The 19,764-nt window shown below is 42.4% G+C and overlaps 2 protein-coding genes across 2 annotated transcripts; both read left to right on the top strand.

The window, feature by feature from the left end:
- The first annotated feature begins 114 nt into the window (after nucleotides 1–114).
- Nucleotides 115–3,735, top strand: LOC128503279 (uncharacterized). Its single transcript, XM_053473325.1, has 5 exons — nucleotides 115–833; nucleotides 1,870–1,992; nucleotides 2,439–3,061; nucleotides 3,294–3,446; nucleotides 3,545–3,735. The coding sequence occupies exons 1-5, from the start codon at nucleotides 115–117 to the stop codon at nucleotides 3,733–3,735; spliced, it is 1,809 nt and encodes a 602-aa protein (XP_053329300.1).
- A 1,061-nt stretch (nucleotides 3,736–4,796) lies between these two features.
- On the top strand, nucleotides 4,797–17,657 carry LOC128503277 (uncharacterized). The gene is made up of 4 exons (XM_053473324.1): nucleotides 4,797–4,988; nucleotides 5,322–5,422; nucleotides 6,012–6,208; nucleotides 17,419–17,657. Exons 1-4 carry the CDS (start codon nucleotides 4,920–4,922, stop codon nucleotides 17,655–17,657), a joined length of 606 nt encoding a protein of 201 aa, XP_053329299.1. The 5' UTR covers nucleotides 4,797–4,919.
- The last annotated feature ends 2,107 nt before the right edge of the window (nucleotides 17,658–19,764 follow it).

Genomic DNA, 19,764 nt, shown 5'->3' with positions numbered 1-19,764 from the left:
CTTTAAATGTTTTTACTTATTTATCCCCCCCCCAGACAAAACAGATTAGAATAATGCCTCCTGGACATAGCGAAATAGAAGATAAGGAGGAGAGCCTTGGATATAAACGCTCTGATGGAGGTCTCTGGCGGCAACATAAAAGACCTGGACCGATTCTACAATGAACTTCGACGGAAATATCCGAACACCTTTACCCTCGCAAGCGACCTGGGAAAGGGGGACAAAGCGATACATAAACTGCCACGGCTAGATAAGCTGGCACCCCAGACACCATTCGGGCTTCTGCCAAGTTCCTCGAGTTCCTTCCCCTCCCAAAGATGGACTCCAGACAGCTTTCTCTACAAAGTCCAATCCCAGAAAACAATCTATGGACAAAGTCCAGAAGGACAAACGTCCCACAGTGGTGGCTCTGTCGTTATTCAAGGCAAGCCGGTTTCTGTGCCAATGGGTGACAGAAGAGATTACCCGGGAGCCCAAAATCGGGTCTCATTCCGACTTCCTAGTCTAAGGAGTCAAGTTGAACAAAACAAAGCCGAGCTGAAAACCAGACTCAGTACCCCAAAAGCAGCAGGCGAGCCAAAGACCCAGCAAAACAGTTCAACAAATCCATCTAATGAGACAAAAGCCTTAAAGCCCGGTGACGGCGTTTCAAACAACCCTGATGGCCACCAAAAGCCTACTGGGATCCAGCCAGATCCTCTGGGAACCATCATGAAGGAACTTTTACCCAACAAACCCGGCAGGTTAATGAACGATCTGCCTAAAGCCACTCCGTACAAAAATGGTAGAATCTCTCCAAATGCTGTACTCTTGGTTGTCATTGTTCAGCCTCTGTGAGAAATGAAGTCTAGAGCTGGGAATCCCATTTAATTTATGTTCCTATGTATCTTTAATCCACCGTCTTGATATCTTGATATATAGACAAGATAATATTTCCGAACCTGAAATATCCCGGTAAAAATTATCAAAAGAGAAAGAAAATACTCCTGAATATTTCAGATATTCCTTATTCTTTGTAACAATTCTGTCTTCAAGATGTCATCAGATAAAAAAAAAAATCATTGTCTTAAGGCCATTACCTTTTTTTCTGTTACATTCTGATTGTTATTAATGGGGGCTTACAATTAGTTCACAGAAAAAAAAATGATTTAAAAAAAAAAAAATCTGTATTTTAGCAGATTTTGTATGAGATAACAGATAAAAACAATGCCATAATGTTCGAGATGTGTGCAAGTAGGAATCCATCTGCTAAGGGTTACAATAGAAGACAAGAAAGGCAGAGGCAAACAGATCTAGCCTGTGAGAACAGCAAACAACAAATACAAATATACATTGTTGAAAAACTGCATTTTTTTATTTTTTTAAAATTATTATTATATTTTTTTTGCCAGATTGACGTATTTTCTTATACTCCTGATTTTTAATGAATTTTTGTAGATTTATTTATTTTTTTTTTTTCCCTGTTCTTAGCTGGCTCGATCTCAGATAGTGATTCGGGAATTTCTATATGCACGCCCATAAAAATATTCAGGTAAAAGTCTTTCTTAGCGTTTTCTTGTATCTTTCTTAAAATAATGAATGGCTGCGTTAATAAAAAAAAACCCATCCTCTGGGGGAGTGAATTGATCTTCTAACATTCGGTGCCCCCCCCCTCGTTTTGGGTTCTACAAAAAATGCTAATTAATTCTACATGTAACTTTTATTTTGTATCAGAATAACATTTTATACAAAGCTCCCAAAGTCTCGGTCCGACACCTTTCCCTTCCTTTGAAAATCTCCTCTTCAAATGCTTTCTGTAATTTCAGATGAAACCATTTCTTTGATTTCTGTTCATACTTTTATTTATTTTTTATTTATTTCATCTTCAAGACCGAAATCGAGAAGTCCACATGGGCCTCCAGCTTCAAGTGACATTATCAAGAAGTTCTCGGCCAAACCCAAAGTCACACAAGGACCTATAAAAGCCAACCATGGAATAATGCCAGAAACAGGGTAAGTTGGCATAGGAAATTGTTATAAAACACTTGGTTATATGAAACTGAAATATTCTTTCATTTTTTGAAATACCATTTATGGATGAAAAGTCGTGGATCCGTTATCCCTTTTGCCCAACTCCTTATCAATCAACCGATCCTTTTATTCTAAAGGACTACATTCTCTATAATATACACTTACCATTAAGTGTTTACATTGAAACTGATTTTTTTAATTGATATTTGAGTGGAGTTAAGCTGAGTGCCCACTGTGAGTGAGAGGGCAACTGGCTTCAGCTAATCAGCATAAGACTCTGTAGCTACCGGTTCATACTGAGCTTAGCTGCACAGAATATGGTTGAAGTTTTTATATTTAAAAATGTACTTTATTAACTAGAATTTTTTTTAGAATTAGAATACCATCGAATTGAGGAAATGTAATCGTTTTGTTTCTCCATGGCACAGCACCGAAGCTCAAAGGATTCCAGGAAAGACGGATGAGGACGAGTCAAGCAAGAGGTCCTCAGACGCGTCTCAGAAGACACAGCAAAGGCCATCAACTTCTCGAGTGCGTTTTGAAGATGAATCCGAGCGAGAAGCAGAATCTCGTTACCAGGAAAGATGTCTTCTGGGAAGGAAAGAAGCGTTTAAAACAGAATGTTTAGGGGGTAAACCCATAGGAGGGCAGGAAAGACTGAAGACATGTGACCCTGTTGAACAGTCTTCTTCTCTGCCATGGCCTAGGAACCAGCAGGCCATCAGCCAACACGCCGTGACACTTCCATATCGACGTCAGCCGTTCCCACCGAGCGTAGCAAAGAAAGTGCTGATCGATATTCCAAGAGGCGCTGCTCCTAATAAACGGATATTGCATAGGGAAAGGTTGTTGGCAATGAAAAGCGTGGTTGACAACGAGTTATCACCAAGATATCAGAAAGAGACAGCTTCTCTTGATGGCATCACTATGAGCTTTGCCAGTACAAATGACCAATGGAAGGCACAGGGGAACGTGGGAAGGAGAGCCGAGCAAAATAAAGACCATCAAAGCACCTCATCTATGGAAACCATCGAGAGCGGAACCACAGAGGGTAATAATGAACAAATAATAAAGCACTTCTCAATAAACCTATTCAAAAATCCAATGTAGCCCCAGAAACTTCACCCTGTTGATTATGAATTTACATAGTGCTGAACCTTTTAAGTCCCAGAGGCCAAACTTCATAACACAGTACTGACAGATATGTTTATTTAACTCAACAACCACTTAGAAACGTACATTCATAGGAAAACAATCATTTTTACTTGCCATTCTTGATACAGTTTCGTCCGACGTCACAATAATGAGAATGGAATGGGGAGGTTCTGGATCCTCGATCAGTGATGAAAATCAGGAGTGCTCTCCTGCCCAGATCCATGACAAAAGATTGGGCGATCCAGCAACTGGAAGTCAGCTAATGAGAAATCACAGAAAAGGTAGGTCATGTCAATGCCTTTGAATGGGGCGAAAAAAACCCTTAAAGCGCAATTGTACCTTTTCTTGCTCATATTCTGTCCACGAAACTGTCTTCTAGAAAGTGCCACAGAAATATCCTTTTACAGCAAGATGAAGCGGAGCTTGCATGTCAAAATGAAGCTGACATCTGATACAAAAAAGCTCAGCGGTAGCAGCCAATCAGAAGGAAGTGATCTCCTGGATCTGAGTTCTCAAAATCTAGGATCTGATCTCGAGCCCCCCCGGTCACTCATGTATGTTGGCAGGTAACATTTCTTATGTACATGTTTTGGAGTATTGACAGGGGGCCACGGAGATCGGACAGGGTTAGGTTTAAATGCATTTCTCATTTTACAAAAACGTATAATTATCTAAATTCCAATTGGCCAAACAGGGGCGCTTTTGTTTAAGAGGGTGTGTCCCAATTATACATATTTGCATAACGAACACTTTTAAAAGGAGAAAATATTTTACTTACAGAGTTTTATTTACCAACTAATTTCTATACACATTACTGGGGCTTTTAGGGCTGTAGAACCCTGCGATCCCCTCATACCCAGGGGAGGAAGGGAGGAGGGCAGTAATATTCATTTATTTGTCCGATATGAAGAAAACTCAGATGAACAGTCTGAAAAATGTTATAAATATTATAAATATCATTATTATATATTATATGACATATAATATTATTATATTGTAAATGAAATTATAATATATTATAAGTATTATAAAAAAAATATAAAACTAAGGTGAACCTATTACCCCCTTTAAAAAACTTACATTAATTAGGAGATCATAATTTTTTTTTACCTTGTGTTAACAATTGTAACCAATTGCACTTCCTGACTGCATTAAATATTGGTAAGAATTTCATATATTATTTTATTATTATTTATTAATATTCTTATAATATATATATTTATATATATATATATATATATATATATTACTTTTTATGTTTAATATTTTTGTGGAGATGTTTCCATAAGAAAGTTACATTATTTGTTTGCAGGGTTTGATTTATACGTCGTATTATATTTGAATATAAGCTCTACCAGCGTATATATTTACATGATCTGATGAAAGGGCCACATACAACATCTTGACTATTTTTTATTTCCTTAACCCCAACCTTACGCTCTAAGTAGCTCTTGAAACAGGATTATCTAACGTTAACCAAATCCGCCTTAAACTCTGGGGGCAACTAATAAGCTCAATGTGAGGATTTCATTATTTCCTATGGAAGACAAATACATTTGTCATTTTCCTTTGTGGGATGAGAACATATCCTTGTAATATGGAGCACGGCACAGAGGGATTTTACTTGATCCACATTCCTTTTACTTCCATAAACCCCACATCATGGATTCTTTTTCAGACAAGGGAAGGTTGAGTTTGACAGAAAGCCTTCTCCGCGTGGTGCCATCAGCCGCTCGCTGGCCGGTTCTGCCTTGATGAAAGAAGAGACGCTGGATTGTGCCACCAAGATGACGCCCGCCGCAGAGCAGCCAACCCCAGTGAAGGTGAAACAGGGCAAAATATTTAAAGATTATCCATATGGGTGCAGCCCGAATCCCGAATGGGAACGAGTATACCCTGCGTGACCCCTATGGTTACCCCCCCAGGTGTTATGCCCCTAGTTTGTTATAATTTAAAATATTTAAAACTCATTTTAGCCCCCCCCAAGCTAAAGCGACTTAAAGGGTTAACAAACTGTGGGTGCCCCTGTGTGAGTCCCAGTCTCGGTACAGATCTGCAGAGGCGGTACGTGATCTTACACCCAGCCCTGTAGGTACCTACAAAAAACACAGTAGAGTTTCTTTTAATTATTAATTCATTTTTTTTTTTGGTTTAAGGCACCATTTTTTCACATGAAGAGGATGACATCATTCCTTAGGAAAGGACGGGCCAAAGATTACCTGGTCCATGTACCATCTCCTCCACCACTGGATTTAAAGTAAGAAAGAAATGTATCCCTCCCCCCGGCGGCCCCCATATCGAGAATTATGGGAGATGTATTTCTGGAGAGCTGCTCCTTTTGTCTCTCTATAATATGTCACTACTAATCATATATGTCTCTCTGACATCATCCTTCTACATTCTTTCTGCCAGCCGAGCTCATACAGCGTTGTGTCTAATTAATTCTGGAAATCGCCATTAAATCGTTTTGCTTACCTGAAATAATCAGGTAGTAATCCAGAAGCCCTCATATAAGAAACATTTTTGTAGTACTTTATTTTAGATAAATCATCATGCTGAAATGGATTCTGTAGACTCTGCTGCTGTATAGTGTGGTGGATACATGGACCATCCTCCCAGCAGAAGTGGTAGAGGCTAATACAGTAAGGTAACTTAAACATGCATGAGATAGGCATGAAGCTATCCTGATGAGACCAACGACTGATTAAGGTCTGAGTCTTTACAGCAGGAAAAATGGGCCAGCTAAACGGGCCGAATGGGGCCGATCTGCCGTCAAATTCTGTTCTTCTCTGTAGGGTCCAAATGTGATACGAAGCTCCTAAACCTAATCCTTTCCTGTTTGCCAGGCCACCTTTACTAAGGGCAGCAAACCCTACAACATGCAAGAATAAGGTCCAAACTGGACACGCCAGCGACGTGGGTCATACAATGGGGCGGCTGCTCGCGGTGCACCCGGACTCCAGCAGGGTAGTGGAGCTGCAGAGGCCACCGGCGGGGTTCCACGGGCTGTATCTTGCTAAGAAAAGCCAGAACCACGACGCAGGTGAGAAGATACTCTGCACTCCATGGCGTGTTATCTGTTTCATGCTTGTTATGCCAGACCCTGTTATGCCAGCGCCCACGTTGGAGGGTCTTTTTAATGTGGCAGGGTCCTAATCACCAAGAGATCACTCGAAATTCAGTGTGCAACCCCCGCTACCCGACGTTTACTACAACAGTCACACGTTAAAGGGGGAAGATATAGAACGCGGTGCCCTTATATCTATCTATCTATCTATCTATCTATCTATCTATCTATCTATCTATCTATCTATCTATCTATCTATCTATCTATCTATCTATTTTTTTAGAGTTTTTTGTGGTTTTAGAAATCCCAATAATGGGTCAACGTTGCCACTAAAATACCGGTAGGATCGAAGCATTTGAGTGGGGTCCATGCCAATCCCAGATAAGCAGACCCTGCAGGCTTTTTTTCTTCCCAGTCCTAAACAGGGACTAAAATATACCCAGCGCTGCATCCTCAAAAGGCTGTTACTGTGGCAGCCGAGCGTTGCCTAGCAACCGCATGGAAACAAGAGATGGCGAGAGACGTGGAGGTGAAGGACGATGTTGAAAAGTTCCCGTGCCTGCTGTCGGCGTGATGCGTTACTTTATTCAATGCGGTTACGAGGAAACGCTGTTCTGTGGCAGAGACAAAAAACACGCTCGGCAGATCGTAATAACGTGCCTTCTGGAAGCCATTAGAACATACGGGCCAGCGCGGTATAGGACAGGCATGGCGTCTGTATGTGGACACGGCTTTCGTGCAGGAATGGGGGTAGAACGACAAAATAATGGGGTCCGGCTCTGCCTGGGACATACGACTGGCCTGCTCCTCTAATAGGACCCCAACCAGTATGTCCCATTCTGCAGGCTGGTCCAAGAGCTTCTATGCGTAGAGGTCAAGGCGCTTTATGGGGGCTATAAAAAAGGCACCCATACTTCTGTAACTCGTATCAATCCCTTCACTAAAACCCCTTGCATTTGGCATTAATGGGCTGAAGAGCGCCCCCTGCGGCACAATGAGAACATCGCCACGTTGTTAGACTCTACAATGCTGCCCTTGCCCGCAGCTCCATGTTTTCCAGGGACCCTCACCTACGATCCACTTTCCCCAAGTTCAACCCCCTAAGTCTTAAGATTGTTCTAAATGACCGCAGTCCAGGAAACATGCAGCTCGATGACATCACTGTGACACGATGTCATTACTGTGACATGATGTCATTACTGTGACACAATGTCATTACTTTGACACGAGTGGTGCGGACGTGGCGTTGTCACTTGCTTTCCTTTGCTGTGTGACTGTGATACTGTCACACGCATGTGTTATCTGCATGTGTGTGACGGGTTATATGCCGTGATGCCGGCACATGTGGCTGGCTGATTTATTGTCACTTGCTATTGTTGTTTACGCACGTGGCCGGCCCCTTCATTGTGTTCTCCTATTGTTGTCCTTATCTCTGTGTTTGTGAATGGCGGTGGCATTATGACCATGGTGGGCTGCCGGCTCCCGCTTGTGTAGGTGTGACGGTCTCAGGCTGAACATAGAGCAGTTTGGAGCCCGGGGTAAAATTTCTAAACTTCTATATGACCCATTTTGCCAGATAATGCAGCATTTCAAAGCAAAACGCTTCTAAATTAATGGAAAAAGGGCTTGTGACGCTTCACTGACCTCTAGTAATAACTGCCCCTTTATATTAACTGGGGACCTAAGATGGTACATTGTCTAGGACCCTTAGGCATGGTAATCTGGTTCCATATGGACGTGTAGGCATTAGTCCGTGTTAATAGGTTTAGCTTGCTTGACAAAGTTACCTACGAACAGAAGGTGCCTTTTACATATTACTGCCGTGCCCATGAACACGGCCCCAGGGCAAGACATCTCCGGCACTCCCTCCTGCATGCAACTTCATGGGGGAACCTAGTGATGATGTCTACCCCCTGCTCAGGCCGCTAGGCATCTGCCTAGTTCACCTACATCTTAGGGCCGGCCCTGTCACCTGGGCTCAAATCCGAACCAGCAGCGCATCCCAGTATCGCCAGGGTATCACCAGACCCTCGCAACGATGGCCGTACCACGGAGAGAGGGCTTAACTTTGAATGCTTTGTGAACCGAGACACGGCGCCGTGCCGTGAAAGCTCCACGTGATCCACATGCAGTAGTTTTAAGGCGAAATACATGTGTCTGTCTTCATTGTCACCAACATGGCCTGGCAGGAAGATTACAGTATAGACAACAACCAACAATGTCAGTTTCTGACTTCCAGCTAAAAGTCGACTCTGGCGGAACTCAAACCCGCAACCTTTGAATGTCTTCACAGCGCTATAAAGTCCAATGCACCATCCATGTATGAGTAGGCTGCAGCCAATCGGTTGCAAGCATTGCCAGATCACAGAAGAGGTGATCCATTTTACAGCAACATTAGGAGAAGTTGGGTTGCCTTTGTCGCAATAAACGACCTTATTATTCTCTAACACACTATTACAGAAACGTAATTCTATATAATGGAAGCAGAACGACAAAAGGCTGCTTGATGTGTGTTTGTTTATACGTTTTACTATGGGTGCTAGATAAGTAGAACAGCCTCCCAGCAGAAGTGGTAGAGGTTAATGCAGCAAGGGGATTTAAACATGAATGGGATAGGCATATGGCTCCTGAATCTAAGACGAGACCAACGACTGATTAAGCTCTGAGTGTTTACATAAGGATAATGGGCAGACTAGATGGGCTGAATGGGGCCGATCAGCAGTCAAATTCTATGTTAAAGTGAATACATTCAGCCACGTCTTGGGTGCAATATCTAAACGTGACACATGGTGGCGCTGTTGCACCTCCTTTGTGTTTGCCTTTGGCTCAGAATTTCAAAAACTTTAAGGTCAGCTTTCTGTAAAACTGAAAAACTAAAACTTTTTCGTGGCTTGTCCTAGCTTCGTACCGACCGGCGGGAAATAAACACCCCGTTCACCAGATAAACAGTTAATGACGCTGGTTTCATGGAAGGATGCTAACCCTATAGTTCATTTTGCGGAATTATAATTATGTGGGTATAAAACACAAGTAATGAAATCACCATTGGTTTTATTTACAGATTATCCTGCGCATTCCAGGCTCGAGTAAATTATTTAAGAAGGCATTTAACAATTGATTATGTATCAGAATTTGTTTGATTATACAGGGAAAGTTAAAAGATGAAACCAGTGGCCACTTGATCACATTGCCGTGGAATGTCAAGCTTTAACAATAGCCAGCATGGAGGTTTATTAATTGAGTGCTAACAGATTCTGCAAGGCTATATAACGGAAAGGCGCAGCATACAAAGTACTGGTGAGATTACTGTTCTAGACTTATGGGAAAAGGAGAGATTCCTCCGGCATTAATGCCAAAGGGAACTCACCGCATAGCAGTACATGGAAAATATAAGTATTGACTATAGGTAAATGGGTGAGTTATCTTGAACTGGTTCTTGGTGTGGGGGGCTATGGGCTGTGCCTTTTGGCTACCACCCCTTCTTGAAGACTTCCAGTATATGATCTGGCCTTCCATTAGGGTTTGGCTGTAGGGGGAAGGATCTGTATCCGTGGTAAAACCACAGTGGAAGTTGGATCCCCAATCTTCCTCTTATGGTGAGTGCGACCCCCAGATTAGGGTGATTGGGGATCCAACTCCCACTGTGGTCTTACCACTTTGAATCACGGACACAGCAGGGGGTTACGTTGGTCTTCAAGAATAAAAAATGCCTATGGGCAAAGAATGTGTTGAAGTGTATTTTTAGGCTCATGGAGAATTCCCCTTTAGGACTTAAGTAGGTCCCTCCTTCGGGGAAGGGGGGTACTAGAAGATCTGGCCCTTGTTTAGTCTTTGGCCCTGGTGGAATGGCTTTTATGGCCATGTAAATAGTGGAGCCACAGTTGAGGAGGTCTGTGGCCTTACCACTTTGGATCACGGACACATTTACTTCACATGATGACAGGGAAGCAGGGGTTATCTCGGTCTTTAAGGAAAATAAATGCCTATGGGCAAAGAATGTGTTCAGACAGGGTTACCATAAGGTGTCTACTTTTGGTTTATGGGGAGTCACTCTTGAAGACTTCAGTGGGTCCTTCTTTCAAGTGGTCCTGGAGGAGCCATATCCTTTAGCTCAATAGTAAGGATGGTGGAATGGCGGTCTTCAGAAGCCATTATTAAAGTAAAATGTCTAATGGCACGGGATGTCCTATGAAATGTTGATAAAACTCCTGTTGCCCTGGGAGTTCTCACTGGTTATAATATTGCCCCAGTCAGTGGAAAGTGGAAACCATCTGTTACAGGCTCCACTGTACTGAAATATGAGAGGAGAGCTGAAGGTCCATGAGGTCTGAAAAGTAATATCCAATATTAAATTAAATGAGTCCAGGCCAGGCGGGCACACTGGGCAAATACCCAACGGGTCAGGCCAAACAGCACCCTCTGCTTTCTTTTTGCACGACCTTAAAGTCCCATTTTAAAGAAATATGGCGGTCTTGATCCAGATGCAGCTCCGTGAATCCCGTCTGTCAGTGCTTGGAGCCGTCTCGGTGTGATTCCCGATATGTTTGTATCTCTCTGCTGTGTGCATCACGTGTATTGTTCACTGTGTGTTTGCGTGCACATGTCCCATGCTTTGTCTGCCTGTGTGTGCATCTGTTCTGCGTGTCTGTTTTCTCTGCCATGACTTCTCGCTGTCACTCAGGGTGTCCCACTCTTTCTCCAGACAGGAGTCCTCACTCCGGGAGACGGAACGTTCATTGTGTCTTTAGACAGTTTATGGCCGTGTGTGCCAAGATTCCAAGCAGCGGCACCTTTTCACAGTCTGATGTGTTACCAAATTGTGTAACACAGACACAATGGCTTCCCTATTGTGTGACCGCTACTATATCACAGTTACTTAATATAACATTATGTTTTCAGCGAGCCTGCCCAGTTCATACATCTAGGGCACAATTATGAGCAAAATCAAACTCTCTACTTTTTATGACAACTCTAGCAGGAATTATTATTATTTATTATTATACTTTATTTATAAAGCGCCAACAGATTCCGCAGCGCTGTACAGGAATGGAAAGGGTCAAGCAATGCATAAGTATAAATGACTTATGATGTCATGACTCATCATGTGACGGCTCTACTTGTGACCTGGAATGTCACAATCCAAGAGACCATGGGCAAAAACACATTTTTTTTGTACGGGTTGGAAAGTGGCATTTTCCTCCATTTTAAGAATATGGGACTATGGTGTCCAAATAGTTTAAAATTCAGTCCTCATTACTACTGTGTGAAATGCTGGAGGAACGTGGGGGGGGGGCGCGAGGACAGTATTTGCTGGGTTATTTTTATTAGGTGTGAAGCTCAGGGGAGGTCTGGCACCTTCTGAGCTGGGGGGGCATGTAGAGCCAAGTGTGTGTGAGGGGGGGACCATAACTAACACACTTACACACAAACACCCACACTAACACCCAAACACACACTAACACATACTCACTCCTTTTAGCTTGCATATGTCCAGACCAGCTTGTAGGAGCTGCTGCATTACCATTTACCACTGCAGGGCCACATTGCTTTACGTGACCCCACTGAACCCCACCTCCCCGAACAAGCCGGGCCCGACCTGAGCTGACCCTATTTGGATAATCAGGAGTTGCCTTGGACAATTGCCCTGGGCCAGCCTGCCCCTGCCTATTTTATTGTTATTGACCAGCTAACTAAACTAAAAAAAATAGGTCATTAAATGCAATAATTTAAGTTATCACATACTAGTAAGAACAGGTCCTACTGGAAGATCAAGTGTACTTTAAGGACTGGCTACATGATTGGCTACCAAAGGGTTGGCATTTTGCGTGGTCTTTGAGTCCGCTCACTTCTAGGTTATACTAAAATAATTTAATAGTTAATAATCATATAATCATAGATATTAGATAGATAGATAGATAGATAGATAATAGATAGATAGATAGATAGATAGACGGCCACATATACGTTCTGGATCTAGGTTTAAAACGTAGTACTTTGCTATTGGATGTCCCTGGCAATACTGAATAAATTTATCCGCACTTTATCATTCCTAAATCTATAAAACATCATCCTGGGTTATCACTATCAAGTGTCGATAAAAGAACTGTACTAAATCAATTCTAGCGGCTGCGTGCCACACAGCGAACCCTTAGCTTGGGTCTTTCATTACGGAGGGATAGACCGTACCTAATCATAGATAAACCGCTCTGGGAAGAGGAACGCATAATTAGGGTGGCGGTAATAGTCACTCTGAAAGTCTCATTATGTAGAAGAATGCCCATTAAAAATTGCTAAGGTTAATTCTAACAATAAAGCATAATTAAATGGCAAGATGGGTAAAGGAACCGTGCAGGCTGTGAATTAAGGGTGCGGGTGCAAGGATAAGGGGTCTTCATTCAGTGTCCCGTCTGGGGCACTATGGGTTTTTGAGTAGGTTGTGGGCATTAATGGCAATCAATGGGGCAGATAGTTATCCACCACACCTGGGAACTCTCTGGGTTTTACCCAGCCCGGCTTCTCCGGGTTACTACCAGGAAACTCGTGGCACTCTCCTCCTCCAGCAATGTTGTGTGTCTCGTCATGTCAGCGGGACCACCCATTGATGGCGGCGGGACCTCCTACCCGCGTGCCGGAAGGGGGGCTCAGGTAGTCGGAGCCAGAAATCTCCCAGGTGTGGCTTCCACCTCAGCCAGTTCCAACAGACAGCCGTTCACATAACGTCCACTATGTGGACTCTTCCTTTCCCTACATTTTACGGTTCTGTGAATAAACTCATGTCATTGTGTTTACAGATTGGAATAAACGTTATATGGGTATCCTATTTCTCCCAACTGTCCCGTTTTGTGTTGGACAGTCCCGATTTTGCCCATGCAAAGTAGTGCTGCCAGTTTGAGTGACACTTTACTGCCGAAACCCCGCCCCCCAGAAACGGCAAGAGAGGTTATTTAGTTTTATTTCTTTACTTTAGTTACTTTATTTAGTTAACAGATAATTTTGCGCAGTCCTCGCAGTACAATGACCTCCATAAAACAAATTTACCGTACAATAGACGATAGTGCCGATTTCCAGTGATCGGCAAGAAAATTATTTTATACGTTATTCCACCCAACTGTATTACATGGCGTTTCGTTTGTTTTTATAGTTAAATTCCTTGATTTAAGTATTTTTATCATACCCTTCCTCTGAGCTTTACATTCCTATCCAGTTATATATTTCATAACTTGACTATAAAATACAGTAATGTCGGCCGCTAACAAAAACCTGGTTTTATCTCATTTTCTTCCAATAAACTCCCTTTATCTTCGGACCTGGAGGCCGCCATTGCTGTCAGTCATATGATATTTTGGGCGACTTCCCCTGCTCAATCACCACACTGAGTTGATGCTTTACGGCAATGCTAATGAAGTCCTAATATTACCGGGCAAAAACTCCAACTAGTTTAAAAATGCGAAATGTATTTTTAGTCTGATACGCGTAATAAATAATTTGTCGACGTTCACCTTTAGAAATTACACTGAAACAGGCCAAATGACTCTATTAAGTTATTAAGATCCAGGCATTCAGTTGTATACCCTTTTGAAGTAAGATGAAACCATATGATTTTATTCTAGCAGACTCAAAGACGTTCAGGCATCTAAAGCTATTACGGCGTTGTTCAAACAACAGGACTAAGTGATATTTCTTAACTGATATAATGGAGCGTTCTTATAGACAGTTTCACAAAGTCACCAAGCGATCCTTTTATTTGAAGCCCGTGGCTTTGTAGCCCCACAATGGAGGCTATGCGCCCGCTAGGACTTAAAAGCCTTTATTCCGCAGGCGACACCGCAGCACGTGCGCCTTTCAGACCGAGGCGTCTCTCTCTCTCGCGCTAGAATGCTGCATCGCAGCTCGCCATTCAAAGTCAGTTATAATGGAGAGCTGGAGACGGAATAAATTCTGCAGCGTCTCTTTCCGGGAAGAGCTTTTTATTTTTTTTTATTTCTAATGGCTGGACGGCTGCCAGGCTTCGCGTGGAACGGATCTTCTGCTTGCATTGCAATGACTGCCATAGGCCGCTGCTTCTATCTGCATTCGGAATACAGATTAAGGCGGCCGACAGATTACACACGCGCTCACCTCCAAGAAGATAGAAATGTCACCGTTTGGTCAAATCCTTCGCCCGGAGCTCACAATTCTAGGCACAAAAAAAAATGGTTTTCCCTCTACGCTTAATTAACGTTTTTTTCTAATGCCCATAAATCACGCGCTATCCGCGTTCTGGGCGCGGTATGAACCCCGTTTCCAAATGGAAAGGTCAAGGCCGCTGCTCTAAACGGAGTCAACGTTACTACCTTAACCCAGCTTTTTCACCCCGTTACGTTGGGAGTACTGCCAGCGAGCATTTTATAGGAAGAATTTATGAGCCCACGGAAAATATTCTCACTTTAAACATTATTTCAGCTCGTACCGCGGAACGAGAGCGGTTACTACGCATCGCTTAACGAGATCTGCCTTCCACTGCGGGGAGGAACACAACGAGCGGGATGTCCGATATGATAGATTAGGTGCCTGAACAACACTTTTTTATAGACATCTTACATGGGGACTTGCTTTGTTGCCTCGCTCAGCTTTGTAAATACCCACTTACACCCCATTAATAAACCCTTTCTTCTTCTTCTTTCTTCTTCTTCTTCTTCATCCTGATGAAACCATCCATGCAAAAAAATAAACCATCCATGTAAAAGGGACACTCCGCTATACACGACACATTAAAGCGCACAGGATGGCTGAAGTGTCCCTTAAACTCAGAGCCCCAGATTCCATGGTATTCCATGGGAGGTGGCCTACAGGTTCCCATACAGGTATTCCAATGGTGACCCGACCTCCCCATCATATTTCTCTTAGATAAAGGACAGGGAATATAGTTGCCGATGCGCTTTATTGGCTCAGCATAATAATTATTTCTAGGAAGCGTACAGATTCTCAGAAGCAGGGAATGTACGCTGTAGTATTCTGCAGCATTCACTGGTTCTTGGGTGTCGGACCCCTTTGATATTTCATTCCGAATCCCCCACTTAAAAGCTGAGTGTAAGTAACCAGCGGAAGGATCCCTTCCTTCTTTAAGGAGGTAATTCATCAGGTTCCACCATACAGCCGGGGATGGTGGGTTTATTTTAACAACCACCAGAGCATGGCGGGCAGCGAGCAGTATAAACTCGCAGGAGAGGCGACTTCCTCCATCCCGAATTTGTCGATGTTTTTGTAGGCAATTTGTTAGTTGAGGCCCTTAACCCTTTGCTGTTTAGAGAATAACTCAAACATCTAACTCACTCTAGTAGCTAATGTTAAACAGACTGGTCAAAACCATTTTTTGGAATAGGTCCCACAACCAGGCTTATTTCTAAGTTATCCTGTTTATTAAGACTGCTATATATTTGTATAATATATTTTTTATTTTGTTTGTGAAAGTTGCTGTTAGAAATATATATGTAAATTTTCCATGCATCGACAGAAGGTATTTTTTTTCCTTCTGATAACCGGGGAAGAGATTCCAAGCTGCAACTACTCTCTTGAGCACTACGTGATGTAGGCATAACATGCACTGCTATATAAGTGTTACATTAATTGGCTTCCCCCATTTTGCCAAACATAAATATATGCTGTTTCAAAGTTTGGTTCCACCTACTCTGCTAAATGCAGAATTAGAAACACAATTCATTGTACTCCTGTGTGCTCAACCCCATCTCCGAAAGAATTATTTCATCATGTAAAGATTCGCTTTGTTTTAAAATTCATTTTAAATTCTTAATTGTCACGTGAAGATATTGAGATGTTTTATGTTCGGTTGATTAATAAGAATATTTTTGAGGAGACAGCTCAACCATGCGACGGAAACTTCTCTAAAGTTTTTGTATGAAGCTCATCGTCTGCATCAAATGTATCTGTTCACACTTGGACCATGAGAATAAAAGGTTACGCGCTAAAGCTTAAGGAACAGTTAATGCTTCAGCATGTTAGGACAGCTCTTTCATGTGCAATGACCGGTGATCCCTACATTTCTAAGGCATTGCTTCACTTGACGAAGCCCTCTGGGGACGCTTTGCTAGTCAAAGACTTCGGTGATAAAAGGATATCTGCAGGAACTTACTACACCTCTGGATCCCAAAACAACTCCTTTCAACAGCCAGGTTTCAGTTTTGATGTCAGGTACTAAAGCGTCTCCTTCTGCCCTATCTGATGAGGCAAACATGAAAAACAGAGAACTGCTTTTTAGTGGGTGGGGGGTTCGGAACAAAATATTGAAGGGGTACAACAGCGTGAACCAATTAATGCTCCAGAACAGGAGCGGAGACTACTATCTCATTTTGTTTCCCGATTAATTAAAAATAATGTTATTTAAAGTGGGAACGCTTGCCAACTAGTTTAGAGTGCAAATTGTTGAATGTGTTAATCGGGACAGTTGGGAAGTATGATATGTATTGTGCTTTTTGCTTTTCAACGGTTCAGACTGAGAAGCTGAGGTTTTAAAGAAGTGTCACAACTAGCATTGGTCTGATGCCCATGCCTTGGAACTACCCAGGGCAGGCTCCCCGGAGCTGTTCCTTTTCGGGGGTTTAGTGGTTTTGTTTTGGGCGGGGCCACCCATATGTGGGGGTGGGGCTAGCCAAATAGTACCTTTCGTGGGAGTGAATATGGGCTGGGCTCAGGCAGAGGTGGGTGGAGAGTGGGCTTGGAGAAAGAAGAAACTGATCCAGGGACCTAGGGAGGCAGGCTGCCCCCGGAGACTCCGGGTCAAACCTAGGTATACTGATACCCCATCCCTATACAAAGGCAATTACAACCAACCCTCACCAAAGAGGGGCAGCTAATAACAATGCTGCCCGTACAAGGTTTCTTTCTGAAGGATATATAGCTTATTTTAATCTGAAAACAACATTGAATTTTATAGCTATAAATAGCTAGAAACATATAAAGCCAGAAGATGTTATTAAAACCAGTTTAATACACACTATGGGCTTAAAGTTGCCCAGAAAATGGAATGTTAGACAAATCTGTGTCAGATGGTTATGGTTCCGGGTGAAACTGTCATAACATGAAACTTTTTAACCCTCTCTGCATTGCTTATAACCCTTCTGCCTCCCCCCAGCACAGCCATGGCTAACCTTTCACCTTCTAATCTAACCTCTTTCTGTACCTCCCGTCAGGATTGTACGTGGTTCAGCTGGGCAGCGTCTTTACCTCGACATATCCGCAAGGAGTCTTGAAAGTGGGAGATGAAATCTTGGAGATAAACAAGAGGAGGGCAAATGATCTGAGTGTGGAGGAAATCAATGCCCTTTTTGAGGAAAGCCGCTGTGTCCTGCTCCACGTTCTTCCGACGGCTGTATCCTCACGGAGCCCTGTCCAAAACGTGAAGAGCGTGCCCAATGCCCGTTATGTGTAGCATTAATTATAGGTGAAGGCCATGGGTCTGTGCCAAGTTGAGGTCATCTTTTCTGCAGGCCCTCAATGCTTACTGTGACATATGATTGCAAATACATGGTGTTCATTGACCACCGTATGGAAAGTGATGTGTGTCCAGTGTCAAAGATAATCATAATTAGGCATCTGGGTACTGAGAAGTTGGTGGACAAGTGGAACAGCCTCCCAGAAGAAGTGTTAGAGCCTTTTAAAGTGAGGGAATTTGAACATGCATGGGATAGGCATACGGCTCCTGAATCTTAGATGAAACCAACAACTGATTAAGGTTTGAGTCTTTACAACAGGAATATGGGCAGACTAGACGGGCCGAATGGGGCTGATCTGCCTTGAAATTCTGTTTCTATCCCCCTTGAATTGAAGTACAAATTTGAGCTATAACATAGCAGTAAGAAAAACACCAATTACGATGCTCAAGTGTTAAGTAGAACAAGAAGGAAGAGTAAAATACCAACATCCAGACCCAAACCTGCAAATACATACATTAAATAAACACGAGGCTTTAGTACTGTAGTGTGGCCAACGCATACAAGCTCACCTGCCCCTGGGACATAAGAAAAAACAGTGTTACTCGGCTAGCAGACCCAGCGAAGAAGGATAATCATTATATATCTCGCTCAGAACCGAAGAAAGTGAGAACCTGCATCCTCCAAAGCTGGACCAAAAGTTGGCTCTGCCCATTTAACCTAAAACTAGAATGAAGAACCCTGAGACTTCCAAAGCAAGTAAAGGAATGTTACTTACCTGGAAAACCATATATCTTGGATCAGTAGAAATCCAATCCACCAAACATAACTAATCACAAAACCGGACAAACGTGTATAAAATAACGTACTTGTTATTTATGTGTATTGCTTGCTTTTTATAATTACATTTGTGATTTAATTCAAATTGATTATATTTTATTTTTCTAAAATTAAAAATAAAAAAACATTAATAAAAAAAAAATCACATCAAGAATTTTTTTTTTTAATGCTGTCTTAATTATTTCACGGCTGTGCGGAATATAATGGCGGCTGTATGAATCAACAAATAATAAATTAACCCTCAAAGGAACACTGTCACAAGTACGATAATTCTTCATTGTTACATAGTGTCATCTAATCAATCCAGTCATGTGAAATTATGTACTGATGATTATGTAAAATAAAATGTTCATTTGTAATTATCGCATGTAGGCATCCATTTTGCTTCTGGAAGGGCCCACCCCTTTCCTCATCTTTGTGAGGACGCTACATCTGGTGCTTCTTTATGATAAATATAATGAGTTGCTTGGACATCCAGATCTCGCTTTGTTTCTAAACAAAGTAAGCTTAAATCAAGCAGATTTTGTTATGAGCGAGGGAAATTATTATTATTTATTGTTTTATGTAGCGCCATCAAATTCCATAGCGCTGTACAATCGGTAATATGGGTTACATTGCGAAACAGCCTGCTAAATCAACAAATAGAATGTTAAGTTAATGGATTGTGGGGAAGCGTAGAATGCCTTGGTGTTAGTTCCTTGGAAAGACCATTTCACTCAACAAAACGCCATACGGAAAGCATAAAACAAGGACTTAACCAGTGGTGGCCCGGACTGGCCAACTGGCACACTGGGTCAATGTGGTTCTACAATGGCTGCTTACTTGCTACTGCTTGCGCGGCAGATCCAGTTCTTTAATGTGTCGACAGCATACGTCAATGAGACAGCTGGGCTTTTTCTTCCCCGGTCTGGTTCTGGTCAGGTTCTTCAGCGCTATGTTACGATGTAGTATGCCATACTGTATTCAACGCTTAAAGGACATTTTCTTTCAAGCCTTTGACGTGTAATCTGTAAATAACCACACATAAAGCAGGGGATTATAAAAACAGACTTAAAAAGATTATTATTATTATTTTTTTTTATGTATTTATTTTTTACGGGATGATAAAAATAATACATTAACTGCCAATGCTGCTTATTATAAGCTTAGGAAAAAAATAAAAACTTCTGTTCAGGATTCTCCTGTCTCGGAAATGTGTCTTTCTTTAAAGGCCGAACGTCCTTCCCGCGTGGATCCGGAAAAATCAATGTAGCGTCTATGGATATT

The sequence above is a fragment of the Spea bombifrons genome, chromosome 8 (assembly GCF_027358695.1).
Source record: "Spea bombifrons isolate aSpeBom1 chromosome 8, aSpeBom1.2.pri, whole genome shotgun sequence".
Classification (NCBI taxonomy): domain Eukaryota; kingdom Metazoa; phylum Chordata; class Amphibia; order Anura; family Pelobatidae; genus Spea; species Spea bombifrons.
Note: the sequence above shows the minus strand (reverse complement) of the source record. Positions and strands in the feature narration are given on the sequence as shown.

What these genes read in the sequence shown, in the direction of transcription:
- LOC128503277 (XM_053473324.1), top strand. Translation starts at nt 4,920, where the DNA reads ATGAAAGAAGAGACGCTGGATTGTGCCACCAAGATGACGCCCGCCGCA. An exon ending in CCTCCACCACTGGATTTAAA is followed by an intron (nt 5,423 to 6,011) that starts GTAAGAAAGAAA and finishes CCTGTTTGCCAG; the next exon opens with GCCACCTTTACTAAGGGCAG. An exon ending in AAGCCAGAACCACGACGCAG is followed by an intron (nt 6,209 to 17,418) that starts GTGAGAAGATAC and finishes ACCTCCCGTCAG; the next exon opens with GATTGTACGTGGTTCAGCTG.
- LOC128503279 (XM_053473325.1), top strand. Translation starts at nt 115, where the DNA reads ATGGAGGTCTCTGGCGGCAACATAAAAGACCTGGACCGATTCTACAAT. An exon ending in GTTGTCATTGTTCAGCCTCT is followed by an intron (nt 834 to 1,869) that starts GTGAGAAATGAA and finishes TTCATCTTCAAG; the next exon opens with ACCGAAATCGAGAAGTCCAC. An exon ending in AATGAGAAATCACAGAAAAG is followed by an intron (nt 3,447 to 3,544) that starts GTAGGTCATGTC and finishes ACTGTCTTCTAG; the next exon opens with AAAGTGCCACAGAAATATCC.